The following is a 23,923-nucleotide window of genomic DNA, read 5'->3' on the forward strand; positions in this document are numbered from 1 at the left end:
CCGTCACCGTGCAGGAGGTGCGCTGGAAGGCCGGCCGCGACGGCCGCAAGCGCCGCGTGCTCGTTACGCGGCTGCTGCGCCGCGACGAGGCCGCCGCCCCCGTCCAGCGCTTCCTGGCCCAGCGGCTGCGCAAGCTCAACATCGAGGTCGTCTGCGTGCCCGCCGGCATGACGCGCCACAAGCAGAACAACACGACGCTGAACCGGAGAACGTCGCGCATCAACTGGCAGGTCGAATGGCTCGTCATGGTGGATGGGTCTGCGACGACGACGAGGTGCCTGTCCAAGGTCATGGACAATGTGCCGCTGCACGAAGCGTACCCGACCATGCTCGACGAGCGGCAGGCTGCTGAGCGCCGCCAGGCGAAAAAGGACGGCCGCGCGACCGACGACGAGGTCCCCTACTACGGAACTTGCCCCGAGGCCCGCTGCTGGCCGTCGCCCGCGCCGATGCAGGACCCGCACACCGGCCGGTGGTTCACCTGCGCCGGGCCCAGCATCCCGCAGTGGCCGCGCGAGAAGCAGCTGGAGCACCAGTTCTTCCTCGTCCGCCCGCAACAACACCGGCGCGCCGACCGCCGCACCACCGTCTCCCCGCTGCCCGCGACCGACTGCCTCCGCGAGGTCCTGGCCAACACGCGCGTCCTCGAGTTTCCCACCATTCTCGTGCTGCGCAGCAGCCAGCCGCTGCCCGACACGTACGTGCTCGGACCCAAGGATACCGTGACGGCGGCCGCCCCCGCCGCCGGCCCCGCAAGCGGTAGTAACAAGCGCCCGGTGGGGGATGCGCTCGGCGGCGAGGACAGGGCGGTCAAGAGGCGCAGGGGCGGAGAGGATGCCGAGGAGGGCCAGGTTGACGAGGATGGGAACGAAGACGCGGAAGACGGTGATGATGCGCCGGGGGAAGGACTGGTCCAGGGCGAGGTCATTGACGAGCAGAGCATGGACGACGAAGACGACGATACGAGTAGCGAGGGCACCTCGAGCGAGGAGGACAGCGAGGAGGAATAGCTTTGCGGCGGCAACGGATTTTTGCGAAGCGAAATGGCATCTCAAGGTGTTTGGGCTTGTTTTTTTTTTTTGGTTTGGTCGACGGCGTTTTAGGCCTTGAGCCTTGTATTCTACATGTACTGATATAACAACTATACCACGTGGCTTTCTGCCCCCTCGCAAGACGGCACGGTACAAATGATTCTACCGTTTGCAAAGAGCTGATACAAACTATACTGGTGAAGAATGCTTCGGCGCCCAAGTCATAACTTGCTCTTAAGTCGTATGCCTTGCGTTGCTGCAACTACTAGGAATATTTAGTCCAGAGACAAAGTGTTCGTTTTCAGTCAGTTTTATCGATCGAGCTTGATCTTGAAAGAAAAACAGGAAATATATTCTTTATTGTGCTTTTTTTGCGCTAGCCTTAAATGCAGGATCATCGTGGGTATCATCACACCATTCTCGATGCAGATTTGTTTTCTCTTCGTTTTGTTCAATACACGCTCCCTTCAATACTCCGGTCCGCTTTTTCTGCCGCCTCCAAATCTTCCATGCTGCCCGTCATGTCCTTCTTGTGCTCGTCGTCGTCGGCCCCCGGCGCCGGCGGGGTCTTGACCTCCCTCCGGCGCGCGGCGGCGTCGCCCTCGGAGTCGCTCAGCGGCGCGTCGCCGAGCCTATTGGCAAACGGGCCGACGCCAGGACTCGCGACGCTGCTGCCGACGCTGCTGGCGGAGAGCTGCCTGGCGTGGTGCATGTTGATGGTGGACTGCAGCAGGCGCGCCTCGATGGAGTTGAGGATGCTGCCGCGGCGGTGACGCACGCGGGGGCCGCCCGAGGCAGCGCGGCCACGGCCGTGGGGGGCGGCGGCTTCACTGTCGTCGTCGGCGTCGTGCTTGTCGCTATCCGAGTCGACGACCGAGGCGTGCCCCGAGTAGCTGCCGCCGCCGTCGCGCCCGAGGTGCACAAACTGCGGTGACTTGAGGGCAAGTTGGGACGGGACGTCGTCGTCGTGTGCCTGAGTCGAGGCTGCTGCGGCGGCAGCAGCAGCAGCAGCGGTGGCTGCGCGCGTGACCTGCACGACGACGGGCTGCTTCTTCCTGTCCGGGCTGGCGGTGGTGGCGGTGCTCGAGGACGGGGTGCTGGCGCCGTGGTTGTGGTCGTGGCTGTCCTCGTCGTCGGAGCTGATGGCGGGACGCGGCCGGTGGCGGTGGTGGTGGCTCTGGGCGGTGGCGGCCTTGGTCGACGACACGGCGGCCTGCTCGCTATCCTTTTCGCGCAGCGACTCGAGGTCGTGCCGCTTGAGGTACTTGCTGGTGTGGTTACAGCCGTCCGGGCAGCCGCCCCAGCGGCGGGTGACGACAAACGTCTTGTTGCGCTGCAGCTTACCGGTGTCGTCGCGACCCGTGCTCCCGCTGTCGGTGCCGTTGCTCGTCTTGCCGCCGGCGGCCTTGTCGCGCTCCTTTTCCTTGAGCGCGGCGCGCTCGCGCTTGAGCTCCGACCAGGTGCGCAGCTTGGTCTCGAGATGGTACTTGCCATTGTCCTGCCTGCGCATGGCGAGAAACTCGCAGTGGTCAATGTTGCGGAGGTCCTCAAAGTACTCGACCGTAAAGTGGTACCACTTCATCAGGAAGACGCGCGACATGAGGCCGTGCGTGACGAGCACGCACACGCTGGCAAAGTCGTCCTCGCCAAACTGGCGCCACAGGCTCTCGTTGAAGCCGCTCACGCGGTCGTAGGCGTCGGCCGCGCTCTCGCCGTTGGGGATGCGGTAGAAGAAGTGCCCGTAGTCGGCGCGCTCCTGCCACATGCGCTCCATCTCGGCGCTGCAGGGCTGGAAGTTGCCAAAGTCCTGCTCGCGCAGCCGCGGCTCCTCGTAGACCTTGATGTTGGCGCGGCGGAACGGCGAGGGCCCGTCGGCGTCCGACGTCAGCGTGGTGAGGATGCCCTCGGTGGTGTCGCGCGTGCGCCGGTAGGGCGACGTGAAGAAGTGAATCTTGTCGTCGGGGCGCAGCAGCGCGCGCAGCCGCCGGCCCGCGTCGTAGGCCTGGTTCCAGCCATCGGCGGTCAGCTTGACGCGGTGGTCGGGGACGGACTGGTGAATGTCTCTGTTTTCTGGGCGGAGAAGTTAGGGATAGTGGCATCAGGAGTGTGCGGCGGGCGTGACGTACTATTGCCCTCGGATTGGGCGTGGCGAACGAGGATGATGAGTCTGGGCTTGGCCATGTCGGGCAACTAACGGCCGGTGTGGCGGTGGCAAGGATGGTGGACGGTGGTTGCAAGAGTCGGCCGCCTGTAAAATGCCGCTGAGAGGTGAGATGTTTGTACAAGAGAAGAAGATGAACTGGGGACGAAGATGGAAATTGCGTGGCGCTGCTGACAAAAGGAAATCAAGCGGATGGATGATATGTCATGGCATGAATGGAGTGAATGGCATGAATGGACAGAATGGACAGCAAAGCCCCGAAAAGCTCCAGGTCCAACAAGTGTCGCATGTCAAACGCCATTGTGGGGGGATTCCAGCCAACCAGCCCCCAAGGTCCCCGACAACCGGTGACACTAGTTTAGAGCAGGCGGCTAACAGTCAACTCATCGGGGCACGCAAACGACAAAGCCGGCCATGATGACGGATGTTGGCCTGGAGGAGGACCCGACAGAAAGTTATTGGTCAAAGAACCAAGTGGTTTGCTTAGTGATTCAGCGGATGGATTGAGTCGTATGCACGACTTGACTAAGCTGTATTTTGCACCGCAGCTGATATCAAAATTTTCTTGGTATGAACATTCTGGTTTCGGCTTCTCTTTATTTTTTTTATTTTTTTTATTCTTTTTGACAAGTCATGGCTATTCTCTAGCTTCTTCTTTTCCCTGCTTATATTCATTGCCGTGCATGCCTCTCTATGTCGTGTACGGAGCACTCAGTCCTCACTTACACGCAGAGATGCCTAGACAGACACAGGTCAACACCACCACGTGTCTTCTTTGGGTGAAATAAACTCGCCAGAAATTCTTTTACCATGCATCCTTTATAAATGGCCATTTTACTTCAAAATATCCCATGTGTCGCGCATCTTCCAACCACATTAGACCTGTACGATATTGCAGTCCAACACCGGTGCTTACATAAACACCCCAGGCCTGTTTTTGCGCCACCGGAGCTAACTATTACTGGTAATTTATTCGTCGCGCTCTCAGCAACAGCCTCACCTCGCTCAGAACTGTACTCCCACTGGCAACGCCACATTTCAAGCTTCACAGGCTTCACAGCACATCCAGCCTTCCCTCCGTACCACGTTTCCCATTGCCAACCCGCGGGAGGAGCCGTCAACGTACCACATATTCTCTCCCTCCGTCAGCTTCTAATCATTGCGCAATCCCACCAGCTCTGCGCGCAACCGCAGCCTCTAGCTCGTCGCAAAAAACTCTTCCATCATCCACAACAACCTCAACACCACACACACACACACGGCATCCATGTCCGCCGAAATCCCCGAATCGATCCCCACCTCGGCCGACCCGCGCTCCCAGCGGCCGAGCAAGCGGCGCGCCCTCACGCCGTCGACGGCGCAGGCCGCCTCCCTCGAGGCGCTGTTCGCCAAGCCCGACCGCGACATCCGCCTCCCGCCGTCGGCCACGAACCGTCCGACGCACGCCGGCAGCCGGCCGCCCGAAATCGTCACCAACGTGCAGGGCTCGTCCGCCGGCGCCGGCTCCGGCGAGTTTCACGTGTACAAGGCCGCGCGCAGGCGCGAGTACGAGCGCCTGCGCGACATGGACGCCGAGGTCCGCCGCGAGCACGACCAAAAGACGTTTGTCGAGGACAAGCAGGGCCGCGACCGCCGCGACGAGGAAAAGACGAGGAAGAATCGCGAGAGGAGGGACAAGATGAAGGCGCGCAAGGCGAACAAGGGCAAACAACCTGCTGCTGCTGCTGCTGCTGCTGCTGCTGCTGCCGACATCATCACGCCCGCGGCGCATGGCACTGGCATCAAGCCCGCGCAGGTTCCCACGCATCGGAGGAAAAACAAGACACGAGCGAAACCGAACATGGCACGACGGCAGCGGCAGAACCTGGACTCATCATCCACGACGACGATTAGACTAAACTCAGAACGAAAAAAAGAGATAGATTGTATATACAGTGATACCCATGCACCCCACAGTCACACCACCCACATTCGTGCAGTATGCATGGCGTCCACGTCGCTCAGTCGATGGTATTCGCCAACATGGCCCTGCCTTGTCTCGTACAGTATCCGGGTATCTTACCCACGTAGTCTATCCCCTATGAACCTCGTAATGTTTCCTGCCCTTTCTAATTTTCCATCGTTGCTCTTTGAAACTTTATTTTGGTCTTTTCCGTCAACATTCAACTTACTCCTCACCGCCGCCGCCGCCAACACCGGGGGCACCGCCTTGTAGCTTCTTGGCGCTGCAAATGTCGTCGACTCTCAATAACAGGCAAGCAGCCTGGTACATGTTAGCTCGTGCTCATCACGACATTGTTCAGTAAATCTTACCTCGACGGCAGTCTTAATGCTCTGCAGTTTGATGGCCTGGGGCTCCCACACACCATACTCGTTCATGTCCACTATCGTACCGCTGTCGCCGTTGACACCCCACGAGCTCTTGCCTTCGGCCTGCTTGGCGCGCAGGTCGGTCAGCACACGCACAGGGCTCTTGCCAGCGTTCTGGACCAGAGTTCTGGGGATGACTTCGAGCGCATCGGCGACAGCCTTGTAAGGCCATTGCTGGACGCCCTCGATCGCCTTGGCGCGCTGGTGCAGGCGCACCGACACGGCCATTTCGGTAGCACCACCGCCGGGCGACAGGCGGGGGTGGAACATGACGTTACGGGCAACACCCATGGCATCCTGCAGGTTACGCTCAATCTCGTTGAGCACATCCTTGGAGGGGCCCCGGAGCAGGACTGTGCAGGCCTTGGGGTCCTTGCACTTGGTAAGGAAGGTAAAGTACTCGTCGCCAATCTTTTCAATCTCGAAAAGACCACACTTGGTGCCGACGTCCGAGTCGACAAGGTCCTCGACGCGGTTAACAATGGTGGCGCCGGTGGCACGGGCTATTCTGTTGTTGTCGGTCTTGCGGACTCTGCGGAGAGCTGTGATGTTGGCCTTCATAAAGTAGTGCTGGGCGAGGTCTGTGGCGATGTGTTAGCAAGCAAGGGTAAACTCGCAGACCAAATAAACAAATACATACCAGAAACACCCTTCTCAGTGATAACCAGGTCAGGCTTGACGGCAATGATAGCCTCGCAAATGGCCTTGATCTGCTCCTCCTCAATTTGCAGGATGCGGTTCCAGTCGTCTTCCTTGGTGATTTCAATGTTGGTCTGGGACTCGCCCTTCTTGTACTCGAGAGGGCAGTCGAGGAGGACGATGCGGGGGTTCTCGATGCGCCGGCGCATCTTGGGGTGCGTAATGTCCTTGTTGAGCATCAGACCGTCGAGCACCTCGCTGTCCTCAATCTCGCCGCCGGGCACCTTTTCAATGCGGGCGTAGCGCTTGACGTCGACCTCGGTGTTTCCGTTGCCGGCCTCCCAGGTGACGGTGCGGACAGCCTTAAGGGCCAGGCTACACATCTGGTCCATCCAGCGGCTGACAAACTTGGTGCCAATGGACGAGGAGATGATCTTGGCCATGGCCGCGTCGTCGTGGACGTCGATCGGGGTGGAGACCTCCTCGATGATTTCAAGAGCATCTGAGAGGGCACGCTTGAAGGCGGCGATGATGACTACGGGGTGGATGTTGCGCTCAAGCTGGGGCAGGGCCTGGGCCAGGATCTCACCAGCTGGTGTTTGTTAGCATGCGAGTGTGAGGGCAACACACAGCATCAGGTGCGTACCGAGAATGATGACGGTCGTGGTGCCGTCGCCAACCTCCTCGTCTTGTGTGCGGCTGAGCTCAATCATGCTCTTGGCGGCCGGGTGGGAAACCTCAATCTCACGAAGGATGGCGTGACCGTCGTTGGTGAGGACGATACCGCCCATGGGGTCGAGCAGCATCTTGAGCATGGCCTTGGGGCCGAGACATGATCGAATAATGTCGGCAACTCTGTACGGTTCATGTTAGCGACGCGGGCTAGATTGTGCCAGGGATCAGGCAGCGTGGCGGTGTCGTGTTGCGGTTCGGTTGGGGACGTACGTCTTGGCGGCAGCAATGTTGGAGAGCTGCGCTCTTCTTCCGGTCTGCCTATCACCACCGGCATTGGTGTCTGTCAAGTATACAAGGTCAGCATCGATTCCATGTGAATTGTTTGGACATGCCCGGCGCCCCGCGATAGCAAAATTATCGGGAGGCCAGGCCGCAAAAGCTGAAGTCGGCGGGAGGCGGGGGTGGTTGATCTGGCAAAAAGGATAATTTTTGGGTGTTGTGGGCACGTACTCATAACCACAACAGGAGCTTGCATGTTGGGCGACTGCGTTGCTTCTTTCTTGTATAGGAGATTTCGATTCGGAGGGCGAAGCAGAGGAATTCGTTAGGAAACCAACACGCGACAAACAACAAGATGATGGGAGGAAGATAGGGAGACGGGTTCGTGCGTGGAGGGGTGGTTTTGCAGGAGAAGGCGGATTAAAGGTTGGGGTGGGCCGCATCACGAAACTTTCCCCCGGGCGGTGCGTTGCTGACAGGCAGAGAGGAGGTACCTGAGATCAGCTTTTTGGGGTGGTTTTGCCGGGTCAGCTTGACGGAGGTACTTGTCAGTTCCGCCAGATCCAGCAGCTTCCATCTGGCCAGGGCTGTTGGGGCACCGCCGAGCTCTGCGCCGTATGCCATTGGCCATTGTGCTTATTCTGGCCCGCCTAAAGTTTTGGGGACCCCTCAATCTCGCTGGAGCGTAAAGTACCGTTGCACGTAAGCTTGCCGCACAGGTACATATCCTCCCGACAGCAACAACAACACCGCTCTCCATGATAAGCAATTCGCCAGCTTCACCGATTCTCCGTCGCCGGTAGTTGCAACGCCGCTCCGATAACCTTTCTTATCATAACTATCCTCAAGCTTCAATGCATCATCACTTTTCCTCCTCACGCTAGACGCGTCACATGCATCCATGCTGCTACATACTATGCCAGACACGACCATGTGGCGGATTACCTCAGCCCCTAGTCCACCGCAAGTAAACCGTCTCGCCGCGTGATGCCTAAAGAGGCACACTTCTCGGCGCATATCTGACACCCGCCATCAGCCCCTCATCACTACATATGTACCTTTTCAGTTTCTCCGCCCGCCGAATACAGTGAATACGGACCAGCGCCATGTGCCGCTATCGCTTAATAGGCGCGGCAGCATGGCGTACTCAGTCAACCTGCCGTCGGACCCTGGCGTCCTTATCCCAGGCTATTAGATGCTGTTTATTATAAACAGCAATGGCGTCCCAAGCGTTGAAAATTTTCACATATAAATTTGATATTTTGCAAGATGTTGTTCCGGATATTGTGGACCGGTAATACGCCACTAGATGTATATGTAGCAACACGCCATGCTGGTCACCAAGAGTGCTATCCGTATATCTCCTCCCTTTGCTTCTTCTCCTGTCGAATTCGCCGTTTTTCGGCAATCTCGGCGACTGCCTTCTCCCGTAGGTATTCGTCCAGCTCCGCCTTTGTGACCGCCGGGACTAAATTTGGGTTATACAGTGTTTTTGCGAGCCAAGTTCCCCTTCCCTCTACATCCTCCATCCCGTCAACCTCTCTTAAGAACAGCTCCAGCTCCTCCAGGCTCGCGAAGCAGATCCAGCCCCCAAATGTCTTTGTTTTATTGCCACCTGCCGCCACAGGTTTGTATTTGAGAAAATATCCGCACAACACCGCCGGGTCTTGCCATCTCGTAATGTAGGTTCCTGGCAAGTCGACCTTTGCTCGGAATGGATATTTCTCTATGGGCCAAGGGCATTCCTTGGAAAACAAGTCACGTATCTGCATATTGACCTTTGCGCGCTGCGCCCTTGCCCTTCCACGGCAGCGTTTCGCGTGATATTCCGAGTGAGCCCGAGCCAAATCTTCACCTGGCGGTGAGTAGTGCAAGAGCGTGCCAAGAACTGACATGCAACGCATAGCATCATTCCCTGCATCGTGGCCATCGCAGCTCGCCGGCTTGGTCGGGAAAATGGGTTCGTATCCGACGCCGATCAGAGTATTTCGCAAGCTTGGTGCCTGGCTGGTATCTGGCATGAGTTCTTTGGCAAGCTCCTGGACATCAACCCATGAAGTGAAGCAGTCAAGGATCCGCGTGTAGTGACGGGACAGAATACGAAATTCGTGAAATAGGTCAAACCCGACGAGAGTAAGCTTTAGAGGTTTGCCGAGAGATGAGCACATTTGTTGCTGAAAAGTATGGACAAGGTTGAGGACGGTGTCCTCTACTTCATCTGGGCCAACAAACGTAACATTTTCGTCGCCACCATTCCAAAAAATTTCCCCCAACCCCAGCCGCTCTCGACCATTGATGCGGATGGAATGTGAGGAGATATGAAATCGTTGCTGAGCTTCCTCAAGAGTCTGAGGCGGCTCATCGATCTTTCCTGCGTGATCTGCCCGGGGGGCAAGTAAGGCTATGCCAATCTGAGACGCTGCTTCATCAGTGGAATTTGTCCCGGCTTGACCCCGCCATGGTTCGGTATCAATAGCGACGAATATTGTCGTCGGAGAAATCTCTTTGGTGGTCTTGAGATCGGGAAGGTTGTTGTGCCACAGGTCCTTCCATAGGCTCCAGCGAAATCCCTGAGGTCGTGAGCGATACCGCATCTTTTCTGTGGCTGTTGGATAGTTCCGCATAACTTTGCTGTGGCTTTTGGAGAGTTGTGAGGGTGGTTGGAGAGATGGACGGTCGTCGAGGGCGAATGTGAAGGGAGAGAAAGAATGTGCATGGAGAGGAAACCATTCTGTACCCAAAGTGAAAAGTGTTGTGATTTATTAGCATGTATAATTCACCAGATCACCACCGCGTGAGAATCTCGGCATATGTGTTCCTGCAAACCTTTTTTCGCCACTAGCGTCAATAGCAGGTAAGTAAGAACCTTAGCAAAAGTAGCATGAGAAGTTCATTCTTATTGTTCATCATTACCACTAATATCACCAACTTAAGAATTGCCAGATATGAGGCGCGGGGCGAGTAGCGGCGTGCTGGACGCGCCCCTGTACGGCTACGAAGGGAAGAGCCGGGAATCGAAACCAGGCTGAGTGCGCTAACTAATAAATAAGAGTTCTCGGTGCCCAGGCGGAACATGTTGGCATGGCTACTCCGTATAGGGGCCATTCTTTGAGGGTTGGAAAAGCTTGCACATGTTTGAAAGGCGATTCGAGTGGCTGATCAACGCGCTAAGAATGCGGCACAGTATAACCTTTTATCCACATTTTTCTGCCTTGTGCTCAGCCAGCCAGCGCGATGTATCAATGTGTACGAATTATATGTATTTGTTAGGTGGTGTATCCCGTGGCCAGGTTGTCAGGCAAGGCCACAGGCCTAACAATGTTGCTGAAGGCCCTAACACGCCCTGAACTCCATCACCTCTTCGCGGCCCGGACCGGCCACGGAGATTTTGCTTTATATCACGAACGCTTCCACCACGCCGACGCCATGCTCACGTGCAGCTGTGGCCGACGAAAATCTTGAAAAGTTTAAAAAGTTAGTTATATAGTTTAGTCTTACAAGGTCATTTACCCTTTTCAGGGATGGTCTGAGGTAAAATAGAAATACAATACAATACAATACAATACAATACAATACAATACAATACAATACAATACAATACAATACAATACAATACAATACACACACACACACACACACACGCACACCACAAGTTGGATACCCCTCTTTTTGTTTTTGTCTTTTTTTCATATATTAATATAGGAGAAAGACTGGCTGGGCACCGCAAACCGCAAGTTGTCAACAAGACGCTGAATAATTACGGGGCCGAGTTGTTTCCCGGATACGCCGTAAGGAGTAATGATCGACGTATTTCTCATCACCGCACCGCGATGGAAAATTTGTCGATCTTTTCCCAACTAGTTACCCTTGCTGTATCGGTAGGTAGTCAGCCGCTCTCCCAAAAAGGAATGCCCGAGGAACAAACACGACTGAGCCGAGAAGTTCGAGCCCACCAACGAGGCCCGCATGCCTCTCTATTCGGTAACATCATGCGAAACAACCACCGGCTGGAGGCACTTTTCCGGCGTGTACGGGTAGCCCGGCGTGGAAAGCCGGCCCGTGCTGCTGTAGTGGTGTAAGTCGACGGCGACGCGGAAGAATGCTTTATAAGTCGTCGCCTTGGCTGCAGCCCTAGCTGAGATACGGCGAGCATTGCGTCTCCGGCCGACGTCGAGCGAAGCGAGGAAAAGAAAAAAAGCAAGCACAGCGCCATTTACTAAAGAAAGTTAAATATCTTTAGGTGATACTATGCTAGCTTTTTTCTTTTCCTTGCTTTACTTAATATCCCCTATCACATTTCTTAATATTAGCTATACTAGAGGCTTTTTATAATATTTAATATCTAGCTCTTTACCTTTTTTAAATTCTAGTAGTAGCGTATTATCTATACTATCTAGACTATCGCGTAAGTAGGCACGCTAGAATACACGATATAGGAATATAACGGTTTTCTATACACTACTCTAGGAAGCCGTATGCAAGGTAGAGTTGCCAGCGTGGTTCTGGTACACTAGGAGTGTTTAAAGCGCACGCTTACGCAGCACCGCGCTATAATCTTAGCCATATGATTTCTAGTCCATCTAATAAACAACTTACTATATACTAAGCGGTTTACCTATAAATATAGTAATAATATATAAGAGAGAATCTTAGACTTATTCTAGAGTTAAGCTAATAAATATCTTATTATTCTAGTATAAGAGGTTATAATCTAGGCTTATAGGAAGTAGTAAGGCTTATAGAGGCTAAGATAAGGTTAATATAGTGTAGTTTAGTATAGACTATAGCTAATACTAGTAAGTAGTAGTAGGATTAAAGTCTAGTAGTAAATAAAAGGCTAAAGGTCTAAATATTATATAAATATAATAAATATAGTTTTCTAAGGGTATATAGTTTAGCTAATAGCGCCTTATATTATTTATTTAATATATTAGCTAAAGTTAATCTACTAAGTTACTACCTTAAAAGATTTCTCTCTTATCTATTTCTAGTAATTAATAGCGCTTTATTAAACTACTACTATATTATTTCTTATTTCTTAAGTCTCTTTACTTTATTAAGGCTTACTAGCGTACTACTAGCTACTACCTACTCTATATTATTAGGCTTATTAGGGTTAATTATTCCTTATAATTGTCTAAATCGGCTTTTAGCACTGACTAATCTGATGACTACGTGCCTCTTTCCGGTGTTTTAACGACATTATTACGCTTATGAGCGCTCTTTAGCAAGAAAATCACTTCCATTGTCGCCTAATTGCGCTCTGCAAGCCATTGGTCTTTACCATGCACTCATTCGTCATTACATTCCCGTTGGCCATGAATAGTCATAGCCAGTTCTCTTCTCCAGTCATCCTCTCGATATCCTGAATTCTTCAACCGGTTCCTCACTGTATCTTCGCTCTCCCTAGTGCCATCTTCATCGTAACTCGCGCGACAAAGCCGATGGCATTTGGCTCGCCCTGCCTCGGTGGCCGCGCATCCTCTGCGAGGCGACGCCCGCCTCGGGGAGCTTCTCAAACGGCAACTGGTCGCACGTCGAAAGTTGCAGCGCGCGCTGCATCCGATGGCTATGTTTTCTCCTGTATATAAAATGTGAGCAATCTCGGGGGCGCGGCGTCCACACATCGTTCACGTTGTGGCATCAGAGGTTTGCACCCACACGCTCCGCATCTTGCTCTCGAACCGCCTAGCTTCTTGTTCCTCGGCGCTTATGCCGGTAGCACCCTCGGTGTGCAGCTGGACTAGCAGCTTATGTGTAGATTCTCTCGCGCGCTTCGATTTGGTCGCGGCCACGGCGGGCAGTGGGGGCGGAAACACGCGGTTGAACAACGCCGGGTTCGCCTGGAGACGACTGAGATCCGCGGACACGCCCCGGAGCAGCTGCTCGCGTACAGACGGTCTGCTCGGCGGCTTCAGGGCCGCCGGGGCGGGACCGACGCGGCGCGCCGCGAGGAGGCTCTGGGGGAGCTGCAGCTTGGCCGGCCGCCTGGCCTCACGGAGGAGAGGGTTCGGAAAAACAAAGGGCTGCTTCATAGGTGGCACTTCTGAGGAGCGGTGCTGCTTGCTGGTTGTCGGCTCGACTTTTGCTGAGCGCTTGAGGAGAGGTTCGTTGAGATGGCTGGCGAGATATCCCATCGGTCGATCGGCCATGGCACCAGGTCTGACGATGGCGAGTCAATGAGGGCGGAGATGAATTAACTGCCGTGTATGTGGAAGAAGAGATTTGTCGCAGTTTTGGTTCACTTGTGTGTAATCCTCAAACGTCAAATTTGCAGAGAGTGCCAGCTGCCAGCTGCCGGAGCAAACAGAATGCACCAACAGGCTACCAAGCCGCCCTCGCCGCCCATGACAAGATGCCATTTCTCCGCCAGTGGTGTAGGGAGTTGATGGAAGTTTGGTCAAAGTGGTCACAGTGCAGTCGGCTCGGAATTAGGCCAGGGCTTTGTTGTTGTTCAAGACAATAGGACGCAAAGCGGCAGAGTGCCGTGACGATGTGGCATTGGATGGCTTTGAGATGACTGCTTACAAACAGGCAAAGCAGAGGTACAGATTTTGACTGTGATGAGCTAGGACAGGGACAGGTGTGCACTCCAAGCTCTACGTTCTCTTGAGGGTTGAAATCTCGAGACTGCATCTCATCAGCGCTCTTGTCACCCTCTCGTTACCGCATACAGCTCCAAGCAACGCTTCCACAAAGCAAAAAGCTCTCAAGCTGCTCGCTCGTATGCTCTCCTAATCATCTCCGCCCGCCCCCAAGAGCGTAAAAAAAACGGAATACAGTTTCCGTTCTGCTCAGAACAAACCCCAAGGCGAGTCAGTCGTGTGCAGTGATTACCCTACACCCCAACCCGCTGCCTCCATCACAGCCATCTCGACCACCAGGACGCCACACAAACTCGCTGCATGCCGCCGTTCTAGAAGCACCAAGTCCATTCTCCCGCCTTGAATCGTCTCCTTCGCGGGGCCGTGCCGTCATCGTCCGTGTCCGTGTTTCCATGCCCGCCGCCGCGCGCCCCCCCACCTCGCATAACTGTGCCCAAAGGACCCCCACGCTTTCAGGCCATTCAATGACATCCAGCTGGGCCGAGACCATTTCCGCCGCCGTACGGGGGTTGTTGTTCATTTCTAACCTTGTATTGAATTGGCATCCGTTTCGATTTTTTTTTCCTTTGCAGGGCCAAGAGGTTGTGTCTGTGCCCGTCTGCCGACAAAGCGACAATGGGAAGTGCATGATACGCCGAGCATGTCTCATCTCGTCTACGATCCGTGAGCCTGAACCCTCCTCGCCCGGCCGAGGGGCTGGTTTCTGCACTGCACAAGTCAGGCCAGAAAACAACACGGGCGCGCTTTCCATGGCATCTTTCTCGGTTGAATGCCGAGGGAATCTGCTTAGATTGGGCGCCGACGTCTGGCCTGCAGGCATCGTGACGTGGACACGTTCGGGGCGGGGGGGCATGCCAATAAGACATGCGCACGAATTTCGTCCAATGAGTTGGCACAAAACTAAACCATAGGTTGAAAAAAAAACATAGTCATGTCAGGTAGGATCCGAGCCACCACCCCGCGGATCATTGGGGGTGGTTTTTTCTTTTTGGTGGTGAGGTTCTTGGCACCTGAGACATGAGCGGGTTTGGAGAAGGGTGCTCGCCAAGATGCAAAAAAAGCAAGCATGCGTTGCAACATGCTCGTTTTCTTTTGCATTGAGGGGAGAAAGAAAAGAAGAAAGAATCAATTGAGTGGGGAGAGATGCATCTTTCTATTGGTGTTCTCTTTTTTTTCTATCCGGGCAGGTATAAGCGCCTGATGAAGCAGTGCCAGTTGAACGCAATGCACCGGAGGCGAAGTTGCGGCCTCGAAGCCAATTGAGCCAGGATCCCAAGTTGCATTCCATATTTCTGCATCCTGAGGCAGAATAGATGCTCTGCCCCCACAGAATCCTCACGATGCACGTTTTATGAAGGCTGGCACAAAAGTGTTGGGGGCGTCGAGATAGGCCATTCTTTGCCGATGCCACACCCGCGGCGCCGGAGAATAAAACGCTGCCAATTCCAATGTAAATCAAATTAATAAATCAATAGGAAAAAAAACGGACAAACGCCCCCAATAACCTTGCAAAAGGCGGTAAATTAGCCCAGACCCCCGGGGGGCCATTCCTGTCCATCTTGGTTCTCGTTTTCCGCACAATGGGGCCTGGCCTGTTTGCACGACTCCATCCATGAGGCCAGTTTGCCACGACACCGCCTGAGCCCAAATGAGCGGTGTTTGTCAGATGGTGATTATATTCTTTTCTCAGGGTTAAATTCATGGACGAAGAACCACCAAGAGCCCCGTTTCCCGCGTCATGGAGCAAGCAGAAGCACATGGAAAAGCTCGGTGAAGAGATGGGAAGCCCGGCTGGTTCCGCGATTGGGCCGGGGAATGTGGTCATGGCCATCGCGGAATCTCCATTCACAATGGAGCCCGGATGCTGACTATTCTGTTTGCTGAATTGGAGAAATTTTGTCCATGGACAAATGTTGAAACATGCGCCTTGTCTTGAACAGTGGAAAGCTGCGGTTGCAGTGGTGGACCGTGGGGGGGGGGTCTGTCTGTCGAGGCTTTTGCCTCAGATTTATTCTAGTCGCACGACCATGATCAATGCGTCGCTGCAAAAGACAGGGATTGGGTGCTGTTGAGCAGCGTGAATCATATTCACACGAATCTTACTCATCTCGGTGCCGAGATGCCTCTCTTTACCGACGTCGGTGTGCCGGTGAACAGCGACGAAATAGTGGATTCGCCTTGCAAACATCTATTTGAAAAAAAAAGTAATTTGTACATTATTTCTTTTAGACAACTGAGACGCGGTTTTTGCATCCAGCGGGCCAGATTCCGCACCTAGACTATTCATTTTCCTTCCTCCATCACTAAAAAGCGGGCGTTCTGAGACGTCCAACCTAGGTACATACCAGTTACGGAGCTGCTTGTGAGACGGGGGATCAGCGGGCCGTTCGGGTTCGGCCGAGGCGACTTTTGAGGGCCGCCCAGGCACCAGCAAAAAGTATCGTCTGTTTTCAGGCCCTTTCTCATCCAAATGTTTCAATAGTTAATAACGACTTTTTTTTTTTTTTTTTTTTTACTTCCAACCAAAAATATCAATTATCACAAAAAACAAATCAATAAAGCACAGGCCAGAGCTACGGATACGTGCCTGTCACCCTGTATCGGACGAGGACTGGGATCCCCTACCAGCAAAAACGGCTGTGCAGAAAATTCATGGTCGACGCCCCTGGAACAAGACTGGACGAAGGCAAAAATGTCCTCCTTCTCCCTGAACATGTCACCAAGGATAGAAAAAAAAAAGTGGTTGATTGCTATTATCCACCATGTGTTGAACAAAATACGACTTGGCTTAGAGCCGTGGCATCCCGGTTAAACTCCCTGGTTCATCCCTTTGTGAATTTTTTTCTTCTTGTCTGGGCCCCCGGCTCTAGCGCTTGCTAGATCGATCTCATTCGGGTGAAAATTCCTTCATCTTGTTGCCGCTTGCAGGGGTGATCACTTGTACTATTTTATTTATTTCTTCGGCATCCCTGCCATTGGTACTGTTTTACGGAGTAGTTATTGGCTCTTTTTGGCGCAAAATTTTCTCTCTTCACCCCTGGCTAGGCAAGGCCTAGACGTGAAGAATGGTCGACTTGCTTTGCACTGGGTAAGAAACGGTCGAGGCAAGATGAAAGGGGGCGGATTTTATGCCCCGGCTATGCTGCTGACGTTGTATGTACCGTACCCCCCCCAAACTTGGCAATAGCGGTTATATGCCGTGGGATAAGAATACCAACGTGTGCTGTTTGTGGTTTCAGCAACGACGCCACATGGCCCATGGCCAGGGGGAAATAATACCACTATTACTGATCTCGCCCCGTCCGATTCGCTCACGGCGTACACGTTTTGTACGGTATGTTGTTAATGCCGCAATGGAGAGCACGCCGTTTCACACCCAACTTGTTTTTTTCTTCATTTAAACACGTAACTCGTACACATGCGCTGGGTATGTTAGTGTCTTCCCGAGTCCAATTGGCTGCTGCCTGGCAAAGAGAGTCTAGATCGGAGTGGAGGGGGGGGGACGCAGGCAGCAAGGCAGATCTCACCACGGTTGTTTCGCTTGTTTCGGGGCATGCATTATTTATGTCAGCAATTTGCTTCTGCCTAGAGGACGGCAGTTGGTTGCCGCTCATGTTGTCGTGAGCGAATTGGCCGTTGCCGGTTGGTTGCTGGGATTCGCAGACGTTGGCGTTGACGATGCAAGGCTGATCAGCCCCGTAGCATTGTATGCGCAAATGATTCATTCCCTCGACAATTCAATCATCTTCTTTTAAAAAAAAATATACTTGATTATTTCTTTATATCTATTATTTTCAAGGTATATTTGCAAGAAAATAAAGATACAAAGAATGAAGAATTAGCGCAACAACTCGGACTCGCGCACGGCGACATGACGGGACCGGGCCCTGACGTCTGCAAGGGAGAAGAGGATGAGATGAAGCCCATGCAGGGTCCCACGAACAATGCGAAGTTCTCTGCACAAGCCATCGATTTTTTTGTTGTCTACTAGAGATTAAAATAACCGTTCTTGCAATAGAAAATGGTCAGGCGTCGTGTCCTCTGTGCGAACCCGAGCCGGCACTGCAACAAGTCTGCAGCCTGCCGTGTCCAATCAAGTTGCTGCTCTGCGCCGTCGTTGGGCTGCGATGCGTGCCGTCCCAACATTCCACTTGCTTCTTCTAGTCCGTATCAGACTTTTCTCCAATGACTAACGAGTCGGGATTTTACTTTACGGCTGACTACGCGCGGAACAACCTGTCATGTTCAACCACAGACTTGGGCCGTGATGCCCTCGGCTGCCCACCGAGGCCCGGGACCCGGTTGCTCCAAGAAGCTGGCCGCCGAGGGGGCAGCAAAGCAGCCGAGCCCGTGCCTTGGCTGATGGCAAGCACCGTAACAATGGGCAAACTGCAGAGCACGCCCTCTTGTTTTGGCAGACGAACTCGGCCCAACGCTGGCAAATGCATCCGACGATGGCGTCCTCGCTTAGACCGGGCGGGCGGCGCTAGATTTTTTAGCATCCAGTAGGCAAATCTTTTTTTTTTTCCAAATTTTCTTTTTTCTTGTCTCGCCTCCGTCTCTTATCTAAAGAGGAATCTAACTAGCGTCTCATCCCAATTCTCATGCCCTCGGTTGTCGCGACCCGTCTGCTCGTCTTATCCTTGGGCTTGCAACGCTAATAGTTACCTGGTGAAAATTTTCGCAGTTTTAGGTTTTTTAGGCACAACGGGCCAAATCTACCTCCCGCGAGAAAAACCATATACTTGTTGAGATTTGAGTTTTTAACTGGGGGGGGGGTTTTATTGTTTATTATTTTATTCTTCTTGGCCGAGTTTTAGTGCGAAACTGGATACTACCAAGGCCCCCGGATTACACCGGACGGCGTGGCTTGGTGCCTAGACGAAGCCTTTGCTAACGACTCCGTACCTACGCTTGGAGGCTTTTGAACAGACGACGCATTGGCCGTGCTAGGTCCTATTTGCATCAAGGGATGAAGGTTTTTTTCTTCTTTCATGGCAGCAGCTAAAACAACTAGCTTCTTCTTCTTTTTCACTCTAATCTCCCCTATTTGCCACTGGCGCACGCGAGCAAAAGCAGAGCCGAATGTTTCGGCCGACGCTCAACGGCGCACAGATGCGGATATCCATGGCTCACAACTCACACCGTTGGCACACCTTGTTGCTTGGTCCATGCTTTCTTCCCATTCATCCCTCGCAATTAATCTCAACCCTTTGATGAATTTAAAAAAAAAAGGATTCGCCCTTGCTGCCAACGCATTGCGCGTTTCAAGAATAGAAGTTCATGCTGGTTACAACCCACGTTCTCATTCGCCGACCAAGTTTGGCCCTCTTGTTCCCAACTATCGCCCATATTGCCAAGATCTGACGAATAACAATACCAGAAAAAAGAGGCCCCCCCCTCTCCTTCCCTCCACAAATGTACACGTGTATCCGTTGATATCATAGTTACAGCGCACATCTGTTTGTATGCTTTTTGTGTGAGATGCTACGAGGACGGGGGGTCGGAATGACGCGATGCTGCATTACTGGTGTATGTAGGTCCCTTGGTAGGAGAAAAATGCGACGTCGGACCCGTTGCTTCTCGCTGCCCAAAACGAGAGGCCAAGCTAGCCAGTCCGATTTCTTCCCCGCGCGTGCACCATACATGACGGTCCGAACAAAATGTTGGAAAAAAAAAAAGTGATCTGACGGACCCGATCCCGGACTGAACCCATGCACGCTGACCGTGATCCTTTTTTGGTGCCACACACACAGACAGGCCTCCGTGCATCGACAGCATCCTTCCGGAACAGGCAATTCACATCGGCCGTTACCACATTTGTGCAACCACGGAGACTTCATGTAAGAAAAACTTTTTTTTTAATTCAACCCTTGAGTTAGTGTAATCTTGTTTTAGGCTGCCATTGACATTCTTGTCCGTATCCCCTTGATGGAAAACTTTTCCAATGTGAACCCTTGCCTCCCGCAATCTTGTTGGCCTATCGAGATCCAGTATGGGCCCGCCTCGTCGCAGTCATCATTCCACTCCCTTCCCTGACAGGTCCGGCAGTACTCCGTGCACAGTGAAAAGTAGCTTCCATGCACAGAGTGTCTCATGCCCGAGGAAAGAAAAGTGTAAAAGAGTAGTCATCAAGGCAAGCATAATCGCTGCTTGCCAGTGTTTTCCATTCATTCTCTGCTAGTTTCATAAAGATGCCTTCCCACACCGGGGAGTAGCCTGCCCAATTTCGTAATAGTAAAAAACCCTCCTTGTGCTGTTGAACATGGTTTCCCAACTTCTTATGTATGCTTAATCAACCCTTGGAAGCAATGATGCCAAAAAAAAGACCCCCCATAACTCCGGAAACCATTGAGGGACTGTTGAGATTCTCTCAGTAGCAGCCTCTGCGGCAATGGCCCCAACTAAAGGAAACAAATAGAAATGCCAAATAGGATATTATAATGAACAAGATGATTTTGCTTTTTTCTTGGTATGCAGGACGCCGTTGTAATGCCCGTCTTGGTACAACAAATTGGTCGCTAGAAAAACAGTGCGGAAAGAGTAAAAGGTTGGATTGTCGTCGTCGTTATGTGGTTGATGAGTGAGTAGGGTGTATTTCGTGTGGTTGTGTGTGTGTGTTGTTGTAGAATGTGTGTCGTGTGATGAAAGGACAACAGTCCAGTGGTGTACAGTAGTGGAACAAGGCCAGATTACTGAGATCGTCGTCGTTGCAGACGGACCTGTTCAAATGACACGGCGTACGCCTGCAGCTCCTTCTTGACCCCGTCTGAGAGGCGGGAAGCATCCGAGGCGTTGCTCTGCATGGAGCAGAGGCTGCTGTGAGAGCTCGAGGGCGTCAGCTGGCGGAGAGGCAGCGACGACTGGGTAGGCAGGCGATCGGAGCGCAACGACGAGTAGTATCCGAGCAGCGGCTTCGACGTGGGCGTGGTGCCGTACGGCTGGGCGTTGCTAAAGTCGTAGGCGGGGGAGAGGTAGAATTTGGAGGCGGCGCGGGGGGATGAGCGAGTGCTGGTGGTGGGAGCGGCATACGGCGTCGACCACGGACCAGACGTGGGAGCGAAGCCGGGGGAGCTGGCCTGGGACGATGGTGACGAGGGCGACTTTTCAAAGTCGGCGAGGCGGCACGATTCGGAGCAGTAGGCGGCAGCGTCGTGAACCTGCTTGTCGCAGGCGAGGCAGAACTGGTGGGTCCAGAGATCGAGGCTCATGATGACGAATGTGGTTGTGGTGGTGATTGTGGTTGTGTGTAGCGTGTGTGGTGAGAAAGCCGTTGTCAAGCAGGCTTATGTCTGTCCGTGAAGGAAAAACGGTTGTGGTGGCAGTTGGGATGCTGTCGTGGGAGGTGGAGTGGTGGCAGCAAAGGCGTAGTATAGCAAGACTGGTAGCAAGATGGTCAATCTTGTGTGATGATTGTGTGTGATTGAATGAAGGCAAGGAAAAAGGAAAGAGAAGAAGATTGGAGTTTGTAGAAAAAGGGTCGATGGAGGATAGAGTAGAAGAATCAGAGAGGTGTCGAGGAGGAGGGCAGTGGCATGTTCAAGTAGTGAGAGTGAGGCCTGGCGGCGTGCGGCATGGAGTGGTGTACGAAGTAGAGGTCGATGGCGGCATGGGAAGTGGGCTGCGCCAGACGGGTGGGCGGGTCCATTTTGGTGACAAGTAGGAGTGGGTAGTGGTCAGGACAGACGGGGGGCACGAAAAGGTTTTGGCGTCTCTGGACTTGCGTACCTGCCTCCCGTCATGCGCCTGGGTAGAAAATAATAACGACGCCGGCGTTAGTACGCAACGGGCAGTGGTGCCCATGTTCGAGTGGGTTAGGCCAAAGAGGTAGCGCTGGGAGCTGTGACAGGGATGATGCTACAGTGGGGACCTCTTTTTTTTTTTCCCTTTTCTTTTAAGAAAATAAATAAATGAGAGCTAAACTGAACGAGGGCCCACACCGGCAGAACGGCCAACCAGGTAGGCGCTTCTTCCCTAGGGGTGGCCGCTAGATCGCCGGGGGAGGGGGTGAAGCTCCGGCTTTGGCCTTGCACCGTTAGTTCCCTTTATGCCTTGGAAGTTATGCTGTGCACAAATTTTTCCCTCTTATGGAACTCACGTTGAGTCCTGCTCGCGGAGTGGCCGCCCGTGTGGTGGAAAACGCCCACTGTTGTGGCTGTCAACCACTGACCGGCCGAGACCAAGCCAAGGTGGAAGAATGCGTATCATGACGCCTAAATCGGAATCAAGGAGAACCAGAAAAGTTTTTTTTCTTGTCAACAGTCAACAGTCACGCAAGCCTCTTACACGATGTGTCCAAAACCTGACGACATTGCCTCCAGCTGTGGTGCGTTTTGGTGGGCGAAACACGCAACACGGTTGCTTTTCCCCTAACTAGCGCTAAAAAAAAAAAAAAAAAAAACTCCCTCAGCGTCCTGTGACTTTTGTGTTTTTTTAAAACTCCAGCACGTCTTGTTACAGCACAATATCCGCCATGGCGACCCAGTCTGAGGTGACAGCTTTGATCTGACGCCGACGATGGCGAATCGGCCTGGGTGGTGCAATTTGCGTCTACACCTCGTAATATGACTGTTCCGACTTTTTTCGCCCGCAACCAATTCAATTTTTTGGATCTGCTTCCCGTCCCATGGCGCCACCACGGTCACAGTCACAGTCATCAACCAGTCAAACGCCCCGGCATCGGCCGGCGGGCTGCGACGTTGTGTACTTTGCCCCCCCAAACGCCGTCACATTCCAATACACGCCCGTACTGGTAGTACCATGGTGCTCAATGCTCAATGACTGGGGGAAGAAATTTTCACACATTTGCAACGAAACGAAGAAATTTTTTGTTTGTCCACTTTCCACAAAGTCTGCCTGGCTGGTCGTTGCTTGTTGTTGGGGGCCATGTGGTGTCCTGTGCAGAACCACCACACAGCAGAGCCGCCCGCCTCTGGCCTCGTCATGCTGCTTCATGCACCACGGTACGGATCCGTATCAAGCGCGGAATGGGGCTTATAATTTATACCAATATGTGCCAGGAGATGGCAGTTATTTGGCAAGAAAAAAATCATCAAGGTACATGGGAGCAAGCAGACGCCATGGCATCATGCGCAAGTATCACTCAACCTACCTTGCCGTGCACCTCTTTTTCTTTCTTGTTTGTTCCCGAGAAAATAAAACAACCCTTTCTCCATTCTCCAGTTTCGCCCCGTGGCTTGATCTCTGCATGCATGCACGGATCCATCCTGCCTGCGACGACTGGTACGGCCTGGCCTCTGCCTCATCCGCGAAGCCTATCACGCAACTGTACAGCCAAGTTCCTAACCCACGCGCGGGGACCGTCGGCGGGTTTCTTCATCCCCCCCCCCCCCAAATCTGTCTGTGTGGCCATGTGCCGCAAGCCTGCAACAGGAAAAACAATGGTCCACCGTGCCAGTAGAAGCAATAAGTTAGCTTCACACACACACCATAACTAGACAATGGAATGCAAGTCCTGCGACGTCTTGGCGGCCTGCTGCCCACGAAAAAGCACACACACGACGAGTTAATAACTACCTAGTAATTTGTACATTCTCACACACGCACTCACGCCCATGTGTCCTACCCGCTAGTATGTACCAGTTTGTCTGGCGCGCCCTAGAGCCTACTGGTAGATAATAGAGGACCATGGGCAACCCTTACCTCAGCACCTCACACTGTCTCTGAAAATCCTCGCACACCATCGAAGAGGCGTTGCATCTATTTGTTCGGATTCTGCTGCTTGTGGTGGCGGGAGACTCGCCCTAGACCCAATCATCCGCCATCAGCCCCAAGCCACCGACGACCTTGTTCCATGTCTGCCCATGGTGGCGATGATGGGCCAGGTTGCAAGTTTTTTGGTAGGCAGCACATTTTTTTCTTCCCTCGTCGTCTCAGTTGGTATAGTCGACCCCGTGTGCGCCTCGTTTTCTCAAACCTGCAGGGGACATCTGTACCGATCCTACGCCAGGCAAAAAAAAAAGATATTCCCTGCTTCCTTGTCGCCACAGTGTACGACGTGATCTCGGGGAACAAAGTTGATCAACACAGCCCGCCAAGACGCTGCCGAAAAGCTGGTGATGGTGTGTTGCACCCAGACGCTCGGCCAAGCAGCCAGAACTTCAGCTGCGCACTTGACGTCGCCCGCTGGAGAAAGACGGTTC

The 23,923-nt window shown here is 53.3% G+C and overlaps 6 protein-coding genes across 6 annotated transcripts; 1 reads left to right on the forward strand and 5 right to left on the reverse strand.

The window, feature by feature from the left end:
• Window positions 1-1,482: 1,482 nt before the first annotated feature.
• Window positions 1,483-3,212, reverse strand: CCM_09191 (Phosphoglycerate mutase; the record flags this gene model as incomplete). Its single annotated transcript, XM_006674325.1, has 2 exons — window positions 1,483-3,101; window positions 3,158-3,212. The coding sequence occupies 2 exons, from the start codon at window positions 3,210-3,212 to the stop codon at window positions 1,483-1,485; spliced, it is 1,674 nt and encodes a 557-aa protein (XP_006674388.1).
• Window positions 3,213-4,459: 1,247 nt separating this feature from the next.
• Window positions 4,460-5,114, forward strand: CCM_09192 (DUF1168 domain protein; the record flags this gene model as incomplete). Its single annotated transcript, XM_006674326.1, has 2 exons — window positions 4,460-4,987; window positions 5,097-5,114. 2 exons carry the CDS (start codon window positions 4,460-4,462, stop codon window positions 5,112-5,114), a joined length of 546 nt encoding a protein of 181 aa, XP_006674389.1.
• Window positions 5,115-5,359: 245 nt separating this feature from the next.
• Window positions 5,360-7,411, reverse strand: CCM_09193 (T-complex protein 1 subunit gamma; the record flags this gene model as incomplete). The annotated part of the gene is made up of 6 exons (XM_006674327.1): window positions 5,360-5,455; window positions 5,506-6,143; window positions 6,203-6,793; window positions 6,848-7,056; window positions 7,147-7,315; window positions 7,387-7,411. 6 exons carry the CDS (start codon window positions 7,409-7,411, stop codon window positions 5,360-5,362), a joined length of 1,728 nt encoding a protein of 575 aa, XP_006674390.1.
• Window positions 7,412-8,504: 1,093 nt separating this feature from the next.
• On the reverse strand, window positions 8,505-10,260 carry CCM_09194 (uncharacterized protein; the record flags this gene model as incomplete). Its single annotated transcript, XM_006674328.1, has 2 exons — window positions 8,505-9,792; window positions 10,022-10,260. The coding sequence occupies 2 exons, from the start codon at window positions 10,258-10,260 to the stop codon at window positions 8,505-8,507; spliced, it is 1,527 nt and encodes a 508-aa protein (XP_006674391.1).
• Window positions 10,261-12,573: 2,313 nt separating this feature from the next.
• On the reverse strand, window positions 12,574-13,307 carry CCM_09195 (uncharacterized protein; the record flags this gene model as incomplete). The annotated part of the gene is made up of 2 exons (XM_006674329.1): window positions 12,574-12,736; window positions 12,790-13,307. The coding sequence occupies 2 exons, from the start codon at window positions 13,305-13,307 to the stop codon at window positions 12,574-12,576; spliced, it is 681 nt and encodes a 226-aa protein (XP_006674392.1).
• Window positions 13,308-20,452: 7,145 nt separating this feature from the next.
• On the reverse strand, window positions 20,453-20,971 carry CCM_09196 (uncharacterized protein; the record flags this gene model as incomplete). Its single annotated transcript, XM_006674330.1, has 1 exon — window positions 20,453-20,971. One exon carries the CDS (start codon window positions 20,969-20,971, stop codon window positions 20,453-20,455), a length of 519 nt encoding a protein of 172 aa, XP_006674393.1.
• Between the last annotated feature and the right edge of the window lie 2,952 nt (window positions 20,972-23,923).

The sequence above is a fragment of the Cordyceps militaris genome (genome assembly GCF_000225605.1).
Source record: "Cordyceps militaris CM01 unplaced genomic scaffold CCM_S00008, whole genome shotgun sequence".
Classification (NCBI taxonomy): Eukaryota; Fungi; Ascomycota; class Sordariomycetes; order Hypocreales; family Cordycipitaceae; genus Cordyceps; species Cordyceps militaris.